At 48.2% G+C, this 20,501-nt stretch overlaps 1 protein-coding gene across 2 annotated transcripts in view; it reads left to right on the top strand.

The window, feature by feature from the left end:
- The window catches only part of LOC148475084 (protein mono-ADP-ribosyltransferase PARP14-like), a 47,832-nt gene that overhangs the window by 12,980 nt on the left and 14,351 nt on the right, over positions 1-20,501 (top strand). For both annotated transcript variants that reach the window (XM_088457742.1, XM_088457743.1), the window contains exons 5-13: positions 1,032-1,268; positions 2,020-4,316; positions 5,217-5,453; positions 6,266-6,487; positions 9,105-9,180; positions 9,412-9,561; positions 11,940-12,002; positions 17,000-17,191; positions 18,433-18,639. In XM_088457742.1, the coding sequence (XP_088313868.1) occupies positions 1,032-1,268; positions 2,020-4,316; positions 5,217-5,453; positions 6,266-6,487; positions 9,105-9,180; positions 9,412-9,561; positions 11,940-12,002; positions 17,000-17,191; positions 18,433-18,639 (3,681 nt within the window). The remainder of the gene's footprint in view (positions 1-1,031; positions 1,269-2,019; positions 4,317-5,216; positions 5,454-6,265; positions 6,488-9,104; positions 9,181-9,411; positions 9,562-11,939; positions 12,003-16,999; positions 17,192-18,432; positions 18,640-20,501) is intronic.

Genomic DNA, 20,501 nt, shown 5'->3' on the forward strand with positions numbered 1-20,501 from the left:
TGCTTATTCATTATTTATTGTTTATCATGCCAATTATATCATGTGGTACTTATTTACATACCTAGTATAATAAATTGTTTTCTATATATTTACTTTAATTGTTGTGTATCTCTTAGGTCCGGGATGGGCACTGTGGCGCTATCCTTTATTTTATTTAAAAGGTCAACAATGTTTAGATAGACACCAGATGTTAGGCAAGCAAGAGGTCGACATAGAAGAAGGTCGACAGGTACAAATGGTTGGCATTGCCAAAAAGTCGACACAAGAATGGTCGACACTTTTTTTTTAATTTGATTTTTGAGAGGGGTGGGGGTTTAGGCACCAGGAGTTAGGGTTAGGCACTAGAAAGGATGGCTAGGGTCAGGCACCTACCCCGATGGTTCGGATTAAGCACCAGGTGGGAGGGTTAGGGTGAAGATTAGAAAAAAAAAAAGTGTTGACCATTTTTGTGTTGATATTTTGACCATGTGTACCTGTTGACCTTTTAGTGTGTCAACCTTTCGTCCCTGTCTACCTATTGCCTGTCTAACATCTGGTGTCTATCTAGACATTGTCGACCTTTTAACTGGAGGTTAGGGTTAGGCACCAGGGGGAAGGTTAGGCTATGGGGGGAGGTTAAAGGTTAGGCTGAGGAAGGGGAGGTTAGGCACTAGGGGGATGGTTAGGAGTTATGCTTGGCAATACCGCCCGATGCGCCACAGGATCCCCAAGAATTCATCATCGCCGGACCCGGAAGACACAGCTGGACCAGCCGAACCACTAGACCACCAAGGAGGTTTTGTCGACATTCTAATCATGTCGACATGATTAATCTCGACGGGGTCAATGTCAACAGTATGATTATGTTGACATTCCCATGTCGACAACATATACCACACCCCTCTACACTGTTAGAGCCTTCAGCACTCTGTAGAGCAATAGAAAACGTACGTGTGATATGTGATATGATGGCTCTATGTCCCACAGTTATTTGACATTATGATGCCAAGAGTCCCGTGGTGTAATGATATTATACTTTGATTCTTCTGCAGACATCCCGAGTTTTATTAGGAGCTTCTCCACCAGCCTCAGAGTGAACCAACACAAACTGGTAGCGAAACCCCTGGAGGAAACCAGAAGTATCAGGGTTGAAAATTTGCCACAAAATATAATTGAGGACTTCCTCATCGTTTACTTCGAGAGCTCCAGACATGGAGGAGGAAAAGTTCAGGAAGCTGTGATGGTGCCTGAGGAAGGGGCCGCGCTGATTACATTTCATAGTGCAAAAAGTAGGTCGGGGATCGGGGTAGATGCAGTAACGCCACATTATGAATTTGTTATCACAGTGTAGAATTTACATTGTGTCGGCGTAATGTTTTGGCCATGGTACTGCTTCAGTCTTAGCGCCCAACCCAGGCAGAGAGAATACGTTACACCCTACGTGCTATGTCGGTATATTATAGAATTACCTTCTAGACAGGTTCTAGTATTAAACGAGTGGAAGGGACGGTACCATGGTCACTCGTGTGGCGGAAAGACCTATATTTAGATTATGGGCCTGATTCAGCGCGTCGTGCAATTCCCACGTTCCCGTAGTTGAGCGTTTTGGGGGGTTTTTTGTGCTGCTGTGCGCATGTGAAAATCCCTAAAATCTCCTACGGCACATAAATGAGACGGTGTTTGATTGTACGACCGATGATGGCATCTAAAGACGCACCAAGCGGTCTTAAAGCGCTTATAGACGCTGACAGCAGGCGGTACGGATGTACACCACGCAAGGCCTCTGTAGCGCCATTTGCATAAAGTCGCAGTCTTGACGTCTTCCTCTTCTGAATCAGGCCTTGTGTGTCCTACATTAGGGCACAGTGAGTGTTCCAGTGTAGCTTAATGAAAGTGTTTAAATAGCCCCAGAGACCGATCTTCTGGGACGGAATAATAGGGGTCTCTTTGTTTATTGCCATTTATTGCTCTTTCTGCATACTATAAAGACGTTCTCTTAATCACCCTCTGAAGTAACTGAAGTCTGTTTCTCTCTTCTAGTTGCAAAGACCATTTTGAAGAGGAGTCATGAGCTGGATAAGACACCAGTAACTGTGTATCCATACTACCCATCACAAGATATAACTCTATACGGGAAAATACCACCTGACGTAAAAATACCCAATCCATTGGAGTTCCCTATTAGCCCATACATATTGGAATATATTTTGAATAATAAACAGATACAAGATGAAATAAGCATCAGGATGGTGGATAGGAATTGTGAGGTCACATGGCCAGGTAAAAACTGCCCAAACCCCGTCATAAAACTTGGGCTTTCCAGAGCCCTGACCACACATCTCAGGACACTGGCCAAGGTCATTCGGACTTGGAATGAGGAGGTCTCTGCTGAGTTCTCCCTTATTATTTCCAAGTACAAAGTCATAGACTGTAAAATAAATCCCCCAGTCTGGGAAGCCATCAGAGGACATGTCTCCAGCCCCACCTATGAAGGAGTGTTGATCAAACCAGACTCGGAAGAGGAGAAGGTCTTCCTGGCCGGCACATCGAAGGATGTTACTAAGATTGAGACGACATTCAGAAAACTGGTAGAAGAAACAACAAGACAGGTCGAAAGAAAAAGACAAAGCTCGTCCATGACTGTATCCGTGTCCTCGGCCCTCTACCAGATTATACGCAACAGTGGTCTGGAGAAAAAGATACTGGAAGGTGTCCCAGAGCTGAAGATGGAATATGACACGTCGGCAGGGTATCTAAGGCTCACTGGACTGCGAGAGGAGGTTCTATGTGCCAAATGTGAAATACTCGATATTAAGCAACAACTGAAATCGAAAACCATTGAGATGAACCCACACGTCTTCCAGTTCATGATGTGCTCTGATAATGAAGAACTGTCCTGTCTGCTCTTTGTACGTAACAATATTAACGCTCTGGTTGAAATTGAAGACAACACTGTTAAACTGATTGGCTACACAACAAAAGATTTGACAGAGGCAGAAAAACAAATCCGACAAGCAATAATTTGTAGGCAAGTTGCCGTTGAAGAGAAGAGCGTCCTACAAATTCCGGACTGGAGGAGCCTCTCTCAGCACCTGTCCAAGTCATTTAATGCCGAGAGACGCACAGTTCTGATACAGGAATTCCCTACCGGTGCGGAGAGTGAAGTGGTTATCGCTGGTCTTTCTACTCCTGTACACGAGATTTACCAAACAGTCCATGAATTTCTGGAGACAAACTGTCCCATAGAAGTAAATATTCCAGTCGGATCCAGTGCGATGATGCAGTTCCTGGTGGAGGAAAAGAAGCCGTTTTGGGAAATTCTTAAAACGAAAAATGTAAAAGTGGGGTTGAATCAGAAGAAGGTATCCCTGTCTGGTCCAAGGAAGCAGGTTGAGGAAGCAGCGACCCTCACCCGTAATGTTCTGTCCTTGCTCCATTGCGACACGCTGCGCATCGTTAAGCCCGGGGCCAATAAATTCTGTAGGAACAACCAGGAGATGCATGCCACTACAGCAAAGACCAAATTCGATTGTGTCATTCATTTAGAGATGGGTGGAGATGACACACCAACAGGTAACCACCAATTCCAAATAAAACTGAGAAATGGGATGACCATCGCGGTATATAAAGATGACCTGTGTCACCACAATGTAGACGTGATCATTAACGCAGCCAATGAGGACTTGAAGCACATCGGGGGTCTGGCACTGGCCATTCTGAATGCGGCTGGATCCAAACTCCAAGATGATTGTGACCGCATTGTCAGGAAGGAGGGTCAGTTGTCGGTCGGTCATGCAGTCGTTACAGACGCCGGTAACCTGCCTTGCAAACAGATTATACATACAGTGGGACCCCGCTGGAACCAAAACTCAGGATCTAGATGTGGACAACTTCTACGGAAAGCGATAAGGAGCAGTTTAGAGCTGGCTGCAGGGAACGCTCACAGTTCAGTGGCCATTCCAGCCGTCAGCTCTGGGGTTTTTGGATATCCTCTAAAACCTTGTGTTGAAACTATAATGGAAGCCATAAAAGACTATGTGGAGACCCAGGGAGAGCGGAGCAGTTTGCAGAGGATACATCTTGTTGATACGAATTTGGAGACCGTTAAGAATTTCTCTGAAGTGGCAAAAGCCACATTTGGAGGCCAAAGCAGCGCTGCTTCGGCTGCTGAGACCCCACGTTCCACCAGTTCGGGCAGCGTTGGAGGCCAAAGCAGCTCTGCTTCTGCTGCTGGGCCCCAGCCTTCCGCCAGCTCGGGCAGCGTTAACAAGGAAACCGTGATGACTAAAGAAGGGGTGATCGTCACACTGGTTCAGAAGAATATCGAAGACGCCACGGTATGTATCTTTAATCAGAAATGTAACACTACCTACCAGGAGGGGAAATAATCAGTTCTTACTAATAGCGCATATCACAACCTCTCCGATATATGTAATATGATTCCGGCAATTTAGCCTAAATTGGCAATTATTTAAAAGGCGAATTTAGGATGGGCTAAATCATCGGAATCGCTATAACGTTAAAGGGTTTGCTTCTGGATCAGGCGCAGATACGGCCGTGGCTGCATCTATTGGGGCATTTGCGTCTTTATGCTAATTCCGCAACAAAGTCCTTCCCTGCTGTAAATTTGTGCGTGTGAATATGCCCCGACTGAGATGCCCACTGTCTGCGTTCGTAGACACTGAAATACCGCTTGGTGCGGCTAAGACACCATCATCGGTTGCGCCATCGAAACGTGCACCAGCCCCATGGCAGGTGCATTCTCTCTGAGTATGGCCTCCTATGTGCACGATTCAGAGGCTTTGTATGCAACCGCTTCCAGCGACACTCCCATTAGACGCAATATATCCGTGCATCTATTTAGCCACCTCCGCCATCCAGTCACCTCCCAGGGACGCCCCTCATGTCTCTGCTATCGTGCGTTCAAATCTGTACTGCGTCTATGTACGTGCAAAATCGGGAAGCATGGTCGGTGCAGCTCAGATGCGCGCGCATACAAAAAATCGCTGCTGCCCCTGACTCAGAATCAAGCTCCGAAATGTATTAAGTGTACTCTGGCAATCACAGCCCTTTCATGATACTTTGTATCTATTTCTGAATTAAATCAACAAGGAATCTTATTTTTACGTTATCGTGATGTTCAGTGACGCACAATTCCTGTCTTATTATTGTCTGCGCTAAAATGTATCATGGCGCCTTGTTGTTCTGCCTCACCGTTGTGCCCCTCACCCTCGCAGGCCGACGTGATAGTGAACAGTGTAGGAGGTGACCTGAACCTTCTAAGCGGTGGCGTTTCCAAGGCGTTGTGCGCCCGGGCTGGCGCTGAACTCCAGCAGCTTCTGAACATGGAGAGTGTGGGCACGCAGGTGGCGGAAGGGTCCGTGTATAAAACTGACGGCTGCAATCTCCGCTGTAAGAAGGTTCTTCACGTTGTGACCCCACAGTGGGACAAAGGACAAGGGGCTACAGAAACGGTAATTCCTGACCTGATACGAAGTAAGCGGTGCGATATTAATTATAATTAGTAAATGAACAGAAGCAGGGCCGTAGCTAGGGTAGTGCAGCCGGTGCCATCGCACAGGGCACCACAGGTCAGGGGGCGCTATTTGGGCCTGTCAAATTTCTGTTTATTATCATTCTTGCTTGTAGTTTCCTCTTATTTCATCCCCAGCATCTCCTGGCCTCTCCTATCTCTTCCCTGGCCCTTCCCTATGAGGCCATGGCCCTCTCTCATGTACACTATATTATGTCCCTATTTATCCCCAGCATCTCCTGGCCTCCCCTATCTCTTCCCTGGCCCTTCCCCATGAGGCCATGGCCCTCTCTCAGGTGCACTATATTATGTCCCTATTTATCCCCAGCATCTCCTGGCCTCCCCTATCTCTTCCCTGGCCCTTCCCCATGAGGCCATGGCCCTCTCTCAGGTGCACTATATTATGTCTCTATTTATCCCCAGCATCTCCTGGCCTCCCCTATCTCTTCCCTGGCCCTTACCCATTAGGCCATTCCCCTTTTTTGGGTGCATTATGTCCCTTTGAAAAATGAGGGGGCGCCAGCGCTCTTTCTGGCACAGAGCACCAAATAGTCTAGTTACGGCTCTGAACAGAAGATTCATAACGGTAATGCTAAAAATAAAACTGTCATATCTATATGAACTGTAAAAATGTCCTACAAATATCACACAGTTATATTCTATTTTAAGAAAATGGTCATCAAAGTAATCCGTGCCCACCACTATACTGGCATACATCGTTGTCTCTTACAAGTCTTCTGTTTCTGTGAATAGGCATTTCGGGGAATCATTAAAGATTGCCTGACGTTGACGGAACAACACGGGTGGAAATCCATATCGTTCCCGGCCATCGGGACTGGCAACCTTAGTTATCCTAAGGATGTGGTAGCGTCTGTGATGTTAGATGAGATTTTCCAGTTTAGCGCTGCACACAAAATGCAAAACCTGAAAGAAATAAACTTGGTTCTACACCCGAAGGACAAAGACACAATCAAGGTAAGAGCAGCAATCTCGTAACTATGGCAGGTAACCACCCGGCGGCAATTTGTGCCATGAGTCTGGGGGTAATGACCAGCGGGTTGGTGATCTTGTGAAGCAGATATAAGGGGGTACTTATACTGTGAGGCGGTATTGAGTTGAATAATAGTCGCCCATAGGTGCTCCCGGTTATCCTCCCCATATGCAGGGTTGTACACATCTTTCCGTATGCTCTGTGTCCCCTATACCTATACTAGGTGCCCCTATAGTAGGTGCCGTCTAGCCCTATACTAGGTACCACCAATGCATATGCTAGATACCCCCAATGAGAATGTTAGGTGCCCCCTATCCCTATGCTAGGCGTGTCGTGTCCCCTGGGCTAGGCATGTCCTATCCCTGTACTTATCCTATTCCTATACTACGTGGCCCCTATCTGTGTGCTGGATGCCCCAATGAGAATGTTAAGTGCCCCCTATCCCTGTACTAGGTGTGTCCTATTCCTATGCTAGGTGGCCTCTATCCCTATACTAGGTGTCCCCTATCCCTATACTAGGTGGCCCTATCCGTGGGCTAGATGCCCCCAATGAGAATGTTAGGTGCCCCCTATCCCTGTACTAGGTGTGTCCTATTCCTATGCTAGGTGGCCTCTATCCCTATGCTAGGTGGCCTCTATCCCTATACTAGGTGGCCCCTATCCCTATACTAGGTGGCCCTATCCGTGGGCTAGATGCCCCCAATGAGAATGTTAGGTGCCCCCTATCCCTATACTAGATACCCCTATACCTATACTACAGTAGGTGTCCCTATAACCTATATTAGGTGCCCTCATACCTACACTAGATACCGCCTAGGCTAGGTGCAGCCTATACGAACTGCGTATTATTTACATGTATGTCCAACACTGAACATCGGCCGCGGTATTAGCATAGGTAAGCGATGCAGAGAAAGACGCGTCTGCATCCGACTCAGGGTCTCATTCAGACTCGCTCGCGAGCGCTGTACGCTCGCAAGCGGGTCGATGTTTCCCAAATGGGCATGCACACGACGGAGGCTGCTCCGTCGTGCGCATACGCGAGACCCGGCGAGCGACGGGGAAGCCGTTGCTCGGGGTCTCGCACCAAAGGGGGCGTGCTGTCAATGGTGATTGACAGCACGCCCCCTTTGGTGGGCGTGCCGGGGGCGTGGCTGCCCAGACGGAGGCGTTCCCATGGGAACGCCTACCGTCTGGATCCGGCCCCACTGACATCACTAGTGATGTCAGTGGGAGTGATTTTGGCTCTGATAGAGCCAAAAGCACTCCGGGCTTGCGGCAGACGAGACCCTACTGCAAGGGTCTCGTCGCAAGCCCGATGGTCCATCTTTTTGGCCGCTCGCATAAGCTGTGGGTGGTCACCCACAGCTATGCGAGCGGCCAGGAGGCCGCTCCAATTTGAGCTAGGACGGCCCTGATTCAGAGCGAGCGCTCTTGTCAGAGCGTCCGGCTCTGAATCAGGCCCTCAGGTCCTGTGTGTCTATTACCCTTCTGAATGCGGTGTTGCGGCTGCACGCGCCCTCACTGGTGCAGAATTGTATCTATGTCTATTTGCAGAGCGTGTTGTGCGCATTCTCAGAATATACGGGCATGCAGGTGCAGTATCTGAGCCATACTCTGAGCCATACGCATTTTGATCTCATCTTACACTTACACCTGTAAGTACACAGAACAGGGATGTGAAGAGGCGCTGTCATGTACGTGAAGATCAGGAAGGGCTTATTCACACAAATGCGTCTTATTCAGCAAGTTAGCGAAAATACTCCTGTTAGGAGGCGCATCTTTTGCACCACGTACAATGCAGGTGCGCACTGAGGATGATGACGTAACAAACCAGGTGCATATCCCACATGCGTAGAGATGAATACAGCTCTGCATATCCTACACATAGCGATGCATACAGCTCTGCATATCCTACACATAGCGATGCATACAGCTCTGCATATCCTACACACACAGATGCATACAGCTCTGCATAGCCTACACACACAGATGCATACAGCTCTGCATATCCTACACACACAGATGCATACAGCTCTGCATATCCTACACACACAGATGAATACAGCTCTGCATATCCTACACACGTAGTGATACATACAACTCTGCATATCCTACACACACCGATGCAGACAGCTCTGCATATCCTACACACACCGATGCAGACAGCTCTGCATATCCTACACGCACCGATGCAGACAGCTCTGCATATCCTACACGCACCCATGCAGACAGCTCTGCATATCCTACACGCACCCATGCAGACAGCTCTGCATATCCTACACGCACCCATGCAGACAGCTCTGCATATCCTACACGCACCCATGCAGACAGCTCTGCATATCCTACACGCACCCATGCAGACAGCTCTGCATATCCTACACGCACCCATGCAGACAGCTCTGCATATCCTACACGCACCCATGCAGACAGCTCTGCATATCCTACACACGTAGGGATGCATAAAGCAGATATCTTATAGACCCCAGTACTAATATAATTTCTTTAGTGCAATATTATTAAGCATGTGCTTCATTTCAGGTTATTGTAGTTTTCTGTCGCCTTTATCCTCCATGTAATTCACTTTCCGTCATTTGTTACCAGGCGTTTTCAAGTCAGCTGGCAACCTGCACTAATCTAACTGCGGCAAGCACCAGACACCCATCCGGGACCGGCTCAAGTAGGTTTAACAGTATATAAGAGGCTCCTCATTAGTATGATTCTGTTTGAAAATCTCCAAAACTTACCACATGTGGCTCTTATTAGTTACTGCAGACTCCATATAAACCGCTAGACCAAAACCAGCCATTGCAGCAGTCAGACGTATTTCTGCATAATGGCCAGATATAGAGGAATAATGTTCTAATGAGAGCGCTGCTTTAATTTCCTATTTATTGTCTCTATTATGCAGTTTTCTGTGGGACTGTCACAAACCCATCTCTCGGGGTTCATAAAATGACAATCGGACCTGTCTGTTACAAGGTGAAAACAGGAGATATAACCAAGGAACAGGCTCAAGTCGTTGTCAATTCCTCAAACCAGGACTTTACTCTCCGTACAGGTGACTCAATCGCTTTAGTTCCAAAATGTTTAAGTTGTCTGTTATCATCTTGTTTTCTGGTATATTCTGTGTCATGCACAGCAAATAACCCAACTTGACTAATCTGCTTTACACTGGGGATGTAGGGAGCGGGGGTCCTACGTAGCTGGGATGTAGGGAGCGGGGGTCCTACATAACTGGGATGTAGGGAGCGGGGGTCTAACTGGACTCTGCAGATCCACAGCCCCTCCCAGCATGCAGGCATGTTCCCTGTTCTGGCTGTCGCTAATCTTTCTCTGTAACGCACAGCCTCGGGAACCTCGCGGCTCTCCTCTTGGCTGTAGCCCTCTGTAAGCACGTTCTCTGTAACGCACAGCATCGGGAACCACCCGGCTCTCTGCTTGGCTGCAGCCTTCTGTAAGCACGTTCTCTGTAACGCACAGCATCGGGAACCACCCGGCTCTCTGCTTGGCTGCAGCCTTCTGTAAGCACGTTCTCTGTAACGCACAGCATCGGGAACCTCTCAGCTCTCCTCTTGGCTGCAGCCCTCTAAGCACGTTCTCTGTAACGCACAGCATCGGGAACCTCGCGGCTCTCCTCTTGGCTGCAGCCCTCTAAGCACGTTCTCTGTAACGCACAGCATCGGGAACCTCTCAGCTCTCCTCTTGGCTGCAGCCTTCTGTAAGCACGTTCTCTGTAACGCACAGCATCGGGAACCACCCGGCTCTCTGCTTGGCTGCAGCCTTCTGTAAGCACGTTCTCTGTAACGCACAGCATCGGGAACCTCGCGGCTCTCCTCTTGGCTGCAGCCTTCTGTAAGCACGTTCTATGTAACGCACAGCATCGGGAACCACCCGGCTCTCTGCTTGGCTGCGGCCCTCTGTAAGCACGTTCTATGTAACGCACAGCATCGGGAACCTCTCAGCTCTCCTCTTGGCTGCAGCCTTCTGTAAGCACGTTCTATGTAACGCACAGCATCGGGAACCTCGCGGCTCTCCTCTTGGCTGCAGCCCTCTGTAAGCACGTTCTATGTAACGCACAGCATCGGGAACCTCTCAGCTCTCCTCTTGGCTGCAGCCTTCTGTAAGCACGTTCTATGTAACGCACAGCATCGGGAACCTCTCAGCTCTCCTCTTGGCTGCAGCCTTCTGTAAGCACGTTCTATGTAACGCACAGCATCGGGAACCTCTCAGCTCTCCTCTTGGCTGCAGCCCTCTAAGCACGTTCTCTGTAACGCACAGCATCGGGAACCTCGCGGCTCTCCTCTTGGCTGCAGCCTTCTGTAAGCACGTTCTATGTAACGCACAGCATCGGGAACCACCCGGCTCTCTGCTTGGCTGCAGCCCTCTGTAAGCACGTTCTATGTAACGCACAGCATCGGGAACCTCTCAGCTCTCCTCTTGGCTGCAGCCTTCTGTAAGCACATTCTATGTAACGCACAGCATCGGGAACCTCGCGGCTCTCCTCTTGGCTGCAGCCTTCTGTAAGCACGTTCTATGTAACGCACAGCATCGGGAACCATACAGCTCTCTGCTTGACTGCAGCCTTCTGTAAGCACGTTCTATGTAACGCACAGCATCGGGAACCATACAGCTCTCCTCTTGGCTGCAGCCTTCTGTAAGCACGTTCTATGTAACGCACAGCATCGGGAACCTCTCAGCTCTCCTCTTGGCTGCAGCCTTCTGTAAGCACGTTCTATGTAACGCACAGCATCGGGAACCACCCGGCTCTCTGCTTGGCTGCAGCCCTCTGTAAGCACGTTCTATGTAACGCACAGCATCGGGAACCTCTCAGCTCTCCTCTTGGCTGCAGCCTTCTGTAAGCACGTTCTATGTAACGCACAGCATCGGGAACCTCTCAGCTCTCCTCTTGGCTGCAGCCTTCTGTAAGCACGTTCTATGTAACGCACAGCATCAGGAACCTCTCAGCTCTCTGCTTGGCTGCAGCCCTCTAAGCACGTTCTCTGTAATGCACAGCATCGGGAACCTCGCGGCTCTCCTCTTGGCTGCAGCCTTCTGTAAGCACGTTCTCTGTAACGCACAGCATCGGGAACCTCTCAGCTCTCTGCAGCTCTCTGATTGCTCAATTCATCATTGTATGGGTTTGCTATTTATGCTTACATGTTGCTTCACTGCCTCCCCGGCATACTACAAAGTGTACTGTGCTATATAGGACCGTGCTAGGTTACTCTATAATCACTTATAGCACATCACATAGGGGAAGACCACTGAGTCAGCAGGTAGGGATCACGGAAAACATAAATTCTACATTTGGGGTGGGGGGAGGGAGGGAGGGAGGATGTTCTCCTATGAACTGAGTAATGCCACGTACAGCATTAGGTGCAGTAAATATAGATATTCCCCTACTGCTCTCACACTGTACCATCTTGTCATTTGTAGGAGTTTCTAAAGCAATTCTGGAAGCAGCTGGATCGGCCATTGAAGCCACCGCCAACACATTAGGTAAAATTCAGGATGTTTTAATCTCCGTTCCAGTTCCCCTCTCATCTGTCAGTGCTACATTATGTATATGTTCCCCGTGTCCACACTAAGGACCTCATTCAGAGGCGGTCGCACGGAGCGATTGGTCGTAGCGAGCGATGTTTTTTTCAACTGCGCATGCGTGTTCCTGGCAGTGTGCATGCACAAGCCTGTCTTTCCGACCACAATCCTCTTGCTCGCTAGTCACTACGAGGTCGTAGCTGCGATTGACATTTCGTGCCGTTTGTGGGTGGTTCCAGGGGAAGGTGCTCGTGAACGGGGGTGTGGTGGTGCGCACGCAGGCGTGGGTGACCTTAAAAAGGGCGTTTTAAGTGCGTGCATATATTACTGAGCGAGTCATCACACACGTCATCTCGTTGCAATAACGACGCTACTGCTCGCAGTGCTAAGGGTAGCCCAGGGTTCACCTTAAGCATTGCGAGTGCAGGCGATGGTTTCTGCCTCAACCGATGTTTGTAGGCAATTAACAATGTAACAGGTGTTAATCGTGCTGACGTAGGTTGCCGCCTGCGACCGACTCTGAATTAGGCCGTAGAGATAGGAGGTGTCCTTTCATTGTTGTGGGTGTTTCCGCGCTTACGATGTACGTTGCGACTGAGCGCTCGTTTTGCATATTGTCGATCACTTTGGGTGGACCGCCTCTGAATGAGGTCCTAAGTGCTACAAGCAGTGAGCTCCCATAATAATACACAGTTGGAATTTGCCGAATGTTGTTACATTTGATTCCCCCCCCCCCCCCCCTTCTGCAGTTTCACCAACGTTTAAGCTTATCCCCGCCCATTGTAACCTATGTAGTGCACCCAAGATGGCTGACGGGTGATTGAACAGTCAACAGAACGAATGATTCCTTGGGGGCCCTGTACTTTGTAATTCATATGTTGTATACGACCACTGTAACCATTGTTGGTGCGCCCAAGATGGCTGCCTGCTTTGTAATATGGCTTTATTTCCTGTTAATATAGAATTCTTTCTGTCCTTTTGGAGAAAATGGGATTATTATTATTATATCATACACCCAAGCTCTGAATGTAGAGAGAAGCTGCAGGGAGGTCATCCCCAAAGCTTATGCTGCCCATCCACTAGGCGATTAAACCTAACGATGGAGCGATAATGACGGTCGGGCAGTAAAAGGTTAAAAACGACCAGCGATGCGCGAGCCCGCTGGACGTTTTTAACATCAATCATCGCCCGAACATGACAGTCAACCTGACGACCGCCGTCAGGTTGCCATGTTTGGGGATGATTGATCTGCATACACTGAACGTTCAGTGTATGCACTTCACCCCGCGGGAGACAATGGCGTCGTAATCGTGCCGTCGTCCTCGCATCGTGTAATGGATGGGCAGCATTAGTCCTTGTATCACTGCTGCATGAGGAGATAAGGGGAGATCTAGAAGAATAGCCCCCAATACTCCATTTAAAGACAAAATACTGTATAAAATGTGGCTTTTAAGACTAGAAACGCCCCATAATCTATTATTCTATTACTGCGACTGGATCCTGTAACTAGCTTAACTGATTGGTGATAAGAATTCTCAGGGAGCCCCTTTGCCTGCTCAGTGTTACTGAATGAGAGCGGACGGGGGGCAGCTTCTGGAGACACTGACCGATTCAGTACGGATGGCAACTGCAATCATATTACTATGCCGTCGCAGCACAACATAAGGACGCCCACCTTACCTTACACACATCCGTAATACTTTGCAAGACTGTGAAACCATCAGTAACATGGAGTACCATCGCAGCCTCACACACACTTACATAAGCTCTGACCTTAATCAGGAATTACTAACCTCATCACACGCAGTGATTACACAAGACTGAGAGACCATCAGTAACATGGAGTACCATCACAGCCTCACACACACTTACACAGGCTCTGACCTTACTCAGGAATTACTAACCTCATCACGCGCAGTGATTACACAAGACTGAGAGACCATCAGTAACATGGAGTACCATCACATCCTCACACACACTTACACAGGCTCTGACCTTACTCAGGAATTACTAACCTCATCACACGCAGTGATTACACAAGACTGAGACACCATCAGTAACATGGAGTACCATCACAGCCTCACACACATTTACACAGGCTCTGACCTTACTCAGGAATTACTAACCTCATCACACGCAGTGATTACACAAGACTGAGATGCCATCAGTAACATGGAGTACCATCGCAGCCTCACACACACTTACACAGGCTCTGACCTTACTCGGTAATTACTAACCTCATCACACGCAGTGATTACACAAGACTGAGAGACCATCAGTAACAGGGAGTACCATCACAGCCTCACACACACTTACACAGGCTCTGACCTTACTCAGGAATTACTAACCTCATCACACACAGTGACTACACAAGACTGAGAGACCATCAGTAACATGGAGTAACATCACAGCCTCACACACACTTACACAGGCTCTGACCTTACTCAGGAATTACTAACCTCATAACACACAGTGACTACACAAGACTGAGAAACCATCAGTAACATGGAGTACCATCACATCCTCACACACACTTACACAGGGTCTGACCTTACTCAGGAATTACTAACCTCAGCGCACACAGTGACTACACAAGACTGAGAGACCATCAGTAACATGGAGTACCATCACAGCCTCACACACACTTACACAGGCTCTGACCTTACTCAGGAATTACTAACCTCATAACACACAGTGACTACACAAGACTGAGATACCATCAGTAACATGGAGTACCATAATAGCATCACAAACACACAGGCTCTGACCTTACTCAGGAATTACTAACCTCATAACACACAGTGATTACACAAGACTGAGAAACCATCAGTAACATGGAGTACCATCGCAGCCTCACACACACTTACACAGGCTCTGACCTTACTCAGGAATTACTAACCTCATCACACACAGTGATTACACAAGACTGAGATACCATCAGTAACATGGAGTACCATCACATCCTCACACACACTTACACAGGCTCTGACCTTACTCAGGAATTACTAACCTCCTCACACGCAGTGAAAGCCCAAGCTGTGTATGGCATCACAGTGAATAGCTTATGCACGCCCCCTGCAACGGCGTTCAAACACACTGGCACGCCTGTGTTTTCACCAACCCCCCCCCCCCCTTCACCACCCATCGCAAACAGCACTTCCTGTCAATCACTCTGCCATGGGTCTGTGTAGTCACTGCGATCACAGTCCCAATCGCAGCGGCTGGTTCGCGCACGCACACTGCTATCCATGCACAGAGTGCAACAATTGGCCGATTGCGTGGGTAATCGCAGTTGCGATCCTTGCTGAATCAGGCCCTGTGTACAGAGTGGACCCAGAGGTCCTGGACGTGGAACCTGCGCAGCTGTTACGTTGTGCGATATTTACTGGCTGAGGACGTTGAGCAGAACGTGACAATACACAGAGCTGCCGAGAACACAATGGGGTCAATCTTACTAGGTGCGAATTGCGAGCAGCGAGTTTGTTTCTTGAAACTCGCACACTTAGCATTGAAGCGCGCTCCAGAGAATTCTCCAATCCAATGAAAAATGTCTATTCGCACTACTTGCAGCGTGGGATCGGTATGAAATAGCGCCGGATGCATGTCCAGCGGTTCAAATCCAGACGCCGCAAGACCGGCAGTGAAGATCCCGACAGGTGAGTATGTAAACTATTCCTAACCTACCCCCCCCTAACCCTCCCTTAGGGGTGCCTAATCCCCCCTGTAAGCACCTAAACCTAACACCTCCATTCCCCGCGGCCCAAACCTAAGTCTCCAGGGGGTGCCTAACCCTAACCCCCCCCCTTACCGTAGCCTAATCCTCCTGGGGGGGGTGCCTAACCCTAAGTTTCCCCCGGGGGTGCCTAACCTAATCCCCGCGGCTGTCCGCGCCCGGCTTACCTTCGATCGGTATGACGGCCGTCAGGCTTCCGGTGTAGGTAAAATGACAGGCGTCGGACTTTCGACGCCTGGCATTAGACCCCTGCCAGGATTAGACAGTCGGGCAGCCAGCGGTCTGCATTTCAACCATCTGCTTTATGACTGCATCCCTGCAGCGTAGGGATGCGAATTGACTGCCAAATGAGATTTGAGAGCAGCGCATGAAAAAGTCGGAAGACCATCTTGGACCCCACAAAATTGATAATTTGCTTAGCAGGACCGTATAGAAGACTGTTTGTGGGCATTAGGAAGGTACTGTAGGTTTTTAAATGGTGTCAAATGGCAGATTTGTATGGTTTTTTTTTTGTTTTTGTTTTTTTTAAAAAAAAACTTTTTCATTTAATCTCAAACGAATTAAACGAAAAATGCACAAAAAAAAAAATTGGGGAAAAAACGGTGATTTTGGAGTACTTTGAAGGCAATTACATTTGTGGTGCCTAAACTAGCGAAAAAGTTGATTTTGGGGTAATTTGAGGACAATTTTTTTTTTTTACCCCCAAAAAATGACGTAATTATTGGACTAATTAAGCTAATTGGAAACTTCCAATTGCCTAATTTAGTAATTTGAGGGGAGTCCAAGGGGTTCAGCACAGTGTCCCAACATTTTTTTTTTTTCGTTTGTGTATTCAATGTTTATTAACAGTCACAAAGACAATCAAATAATAATTATATAAAACATAAAATCAAACACATTGTGAATAAATTTTTCGAAAATGACATAAAGAAATAAAAAATAAAACAAATCAAGAAAGGGAAAGGAGGACTGTAGGAAAACACATAAAGGTAAAAAAGGGCCGTGTTCCGACATTTTAACCTTAAAATAAAGATTTTCCTTTCCATCTCTCACCGTCAGGGAGGTGCGAATGGAAAGATGCGAATTCAGTCTGACTGGTTCAGTGCGAGTTGCTAATTGGATTGCAAAATGAATTTGCTATGTGAATTTGAAGAGAAAATAGCACCTCGCGATTCATACCTAGTTGTATTGACCCCAATGTATTACTGTCTATTTCTCTTTCCAGGCTCCCAGCCCCACAATGGTTATATTCTCACGCCACCTGGAAACCTGGTACTGCATAACAGCCTCTGTAAGTGGATCTTCCATGTGGTTGGCCCAAAGCAGCCAGCAGATATCACAAAAAGCGTCCTGGACTGTCTGCAGGAATGTGAGAAGAATAAGGCGTCTTCGGTGGCTTTCCCCGCCCTGGGAACAGGTATAAAGGGGACAGCGGATGTCAGCTTTGAGGGTGATGTCACATGACAGCTAAGGGCTTGTAACAGGATACTGCCCCCTTCTTGCGGCATCTCCTTATCAACTATCCCCTTAACTTTAACTGCAGTCCTCTATCCACAATTTGCTGGTAGTACTGCGAGGGCCGTACCTGGTGATCACTTTCATACATGGGAATAGCTGTCTCGTACATGGAGGTATTCAATCAGTGTCCTCATTTACAAAGTGATTTATACAAGGGTCCGGCCACCATATGTACATAATATGCAACATCTTTTCCTCCAGTATGGAGAAGTGAGCGGACATAGAACACCATTGTAGCCAAAGAAATTATCAGAATGCTCACATCAGCACAGAGTGTTTTAGGGGCTGAATTCACTGATCTTGATTGAGGCAATGGATTGTCCATTCGTGTGATTGTGTTAGTAAGGACAGGGCTGCATGTGACAGGGGCAGTGACATGATGTGAGGAGGGGAATGGAGGCAGCAGGAAGTCACAGACTGAGAGTTATATAGTGAGAGGAGCAGGGTCCCCAGCAGCACAGAGTATATCAGGAGATGAGTGATGTGTTAGTGAGGACAGGGCTGCATGCGTCATGATGTGAGGAGGGGAATGGAGGCGGCAGGAAGCCACAGACTGAGAGTTATATAGTGGGAGGAGCAGGGTCCCTACGGCACAGAGTATATCAGGAGATGAGTGATCTGTTAGTGAGGACAGGGCTGCATGCGTCATGATGTGAGGAGGGGAATGGAGCCAGAAGGAAGCTACAGACTGAGAGTTATATAGTGGGAGGAGCAGGGTTCGGGGCAGTGACATGAGTGAGGAGGGGAATGGAGGCAGCAGGAGGCCACAGACGGAGAGAGACTGATAGTTATATAGTGGGAGGAGCAGGGTCCCCAGCAGCACAGAGTATATCAGGAGATGAGTGATGTGTTAGTGAGCACAGGGCTGCATGTGACAGGGGCAGTGACATGATGTGAGGAGAGGAATGGAGGCAGCAGGAGGCCACAGACTGAGAGTTGCCTGATGCAAAATGTTAAGTTGTCCTGAGAGCCAGAATTTCAGATCAATTATAATAGCCAATAAAAGTGTATCAATGTGATTCCATACTTTCTGCTATTACATGACTCTACTGTAAATATATTTCTAAAGAATTCTGATCGTTTCTTGCACTAATTTGCGGCTTCATATTAAGTCTAATTGTTTCTGTTCCCGTCACGCAGGTGCAGGTAGATTATCCGCTACGGTGGTGGCTGATGCAATTCTAGATGCGGTGGTGAATTTTATCAGCTCCAAATCGGCAAAATCACTTCGGAAGGTGAAAGTGGTTATTTTCCAGCAAAATATGTTGAATGATTTCTATATGAGCATGAAGAAGAAAGAAGGGACGGCCTTGTCTGGGCCCAAATCATTCCTCACTAAGCTCACCGGTGAGTTCTGTGCATGACCATGTGGGCCCGATTCACAATTGCGCGCTTTGCCGATATTCGGGGAAACGCTCAATGTTTTCCGTTTGTGCGTGCATCGGAGTCTCCCTGCGCACAGAGACGTGTTATACAGATTCCAGTGCACTGACAAAGATGTATGTAGGTAGTGTATGGAGCGTTCCTGGGAGGTAATGGGGTGGCAAGTCCGGCGCACGCAGATGTTGCATCTTATTGCGGGCGTAACGTTGCGGTAATGCATTGCCTTAAGATGCTGTGAGTGGATGCAATGGTGATGGTGAACCCAGTCTGCGACCTGTCTTCACCATCACCATTAGATCACTCGGTGGCACCGCTGGGATAGCAGATGCTGACAGGAGGCGTCTCTTCTCCTTAGCCGCCTCCTGCAGCGTTAGCATTAGCTGCTTGTGTGCGGCTCTGCAATCCGTCTGCAGCTGAACCAGGCCCTGTGTACAACGCTGCGTCCCCTTTGTGGTACACTATAAATTAAGGAACATTATAATAATGCATGACTCTACTATTTACACCTACTTGTACTGGGCGAGGCGATGTATGCTGGCGTTCTCATGAAGGCTGTATTAATGCCCCTAAATCTCTGTACCCAAATGTCGCTATTTAGCGCTACAAGTCGCAAAAGAAATAATCGCTTTCCAATCCAATTGTGGTTCCAAAGCACAAAAAGTTATATTGTTCACTGAAAAGTATAACGGGCTGTGATCTAGACAATTAGCGCAAAAAGCAAGTAAATACAAAGGTACAAGCCGATACATACGCGTGCGCACTGGTCCCAGTATACAGTCATCAGTCCAGAAGTCTGTGGTCATCCAAGAAGAATGGCTGCATAGTATAATCAGTACTCCGGTTATATACCTTACAGGACAAAGAAACTAGTTGACAGATTTCTATTGGGTCTTGCTCCTGGACATTCTGGTACGATGCAGGTCATTGGACAGTTCATACAGCATCACTGGGGGTATGTCCCAGTTTCTACTTCAGGGTCCATAGGGGTCCACAGGGTGACCTTTGGGGTATAGCTGGATCCTCGGGCACCACGGAGTTAAAGCTTTCAGCTGCTCCCAGGATGCACTTGGGTCCATCCTCCTCTATACCCGCCCCCGAGCCACAGGCACCTCTGTTTAAGCTGGTGCCCGGCCGGAGTCGGGTCACCCTGCAGGGGGGGGCTTTTTATTTTTTAACTTAGTTAATTTTATTTATTTTTTTTACTACAGTTTTTTTCTCCAGAGCGGCAGCGATGGGCTGTCTGTACAGACGCCCACGCTGCCGCCCTTTCTCCCTGCTGGCGCCGCGACGCCAGTACTGCACTGGGGATCGCGGCGGGGGAAGCCAGAGTCTGTACTAGCCGGACTCTGGTTTCCCCCGGGACTGCTGCCGGAGACGCTTAAACTGAGGTGCCTGTGGCTCGGGGACGGGGTATAGAGGAGGATGGACCCAAGTGCATCCTGGGAGCAACTGAAAGCTTTAACTCCGTGGTGCCCGAGGATCCAGGATCCAGCTATACCCCAAAGGTCACCCTGTGGACCCTATGGACTTCGTAGCAACAGAGATAACAAAGGTAAGTTCTTACCATATCTCTTGTTTTCTCAGATGTTGCTTTGTGTGGTTTTCCCGCCGAAGAACTGGTTTAAACTAGTCAAAAGACACTACATACAGCTTTACATTCTAACCACTAATTTCCTATACTCCATAACTTGCAGACACATGATGCGATCTCCTTGCCGATAGAACCAGAGATCTGCAAATAAACAGTGATTTTAGAATGGTACCAAACATGACATGTCTACTAGCTATGTACCCTAAATATCATATACATTACATTTCACAACATA

Source organism: Taudactylus pleione, unplaced genomic scaffold (assembly GCF_031769625.1).
Source record: "Taudactylus pleione unplaced genomic scaffold, aTauple2 ptg000781l, whole genome shotgun sequence".
NCBI classification, from domain to species: domain Eukaryota; kingdom Metazoa; phylum Chordata; class Amphibia; order Anura; family Myobatrachidae; genus Taudactylus; species Taudactylus pleione.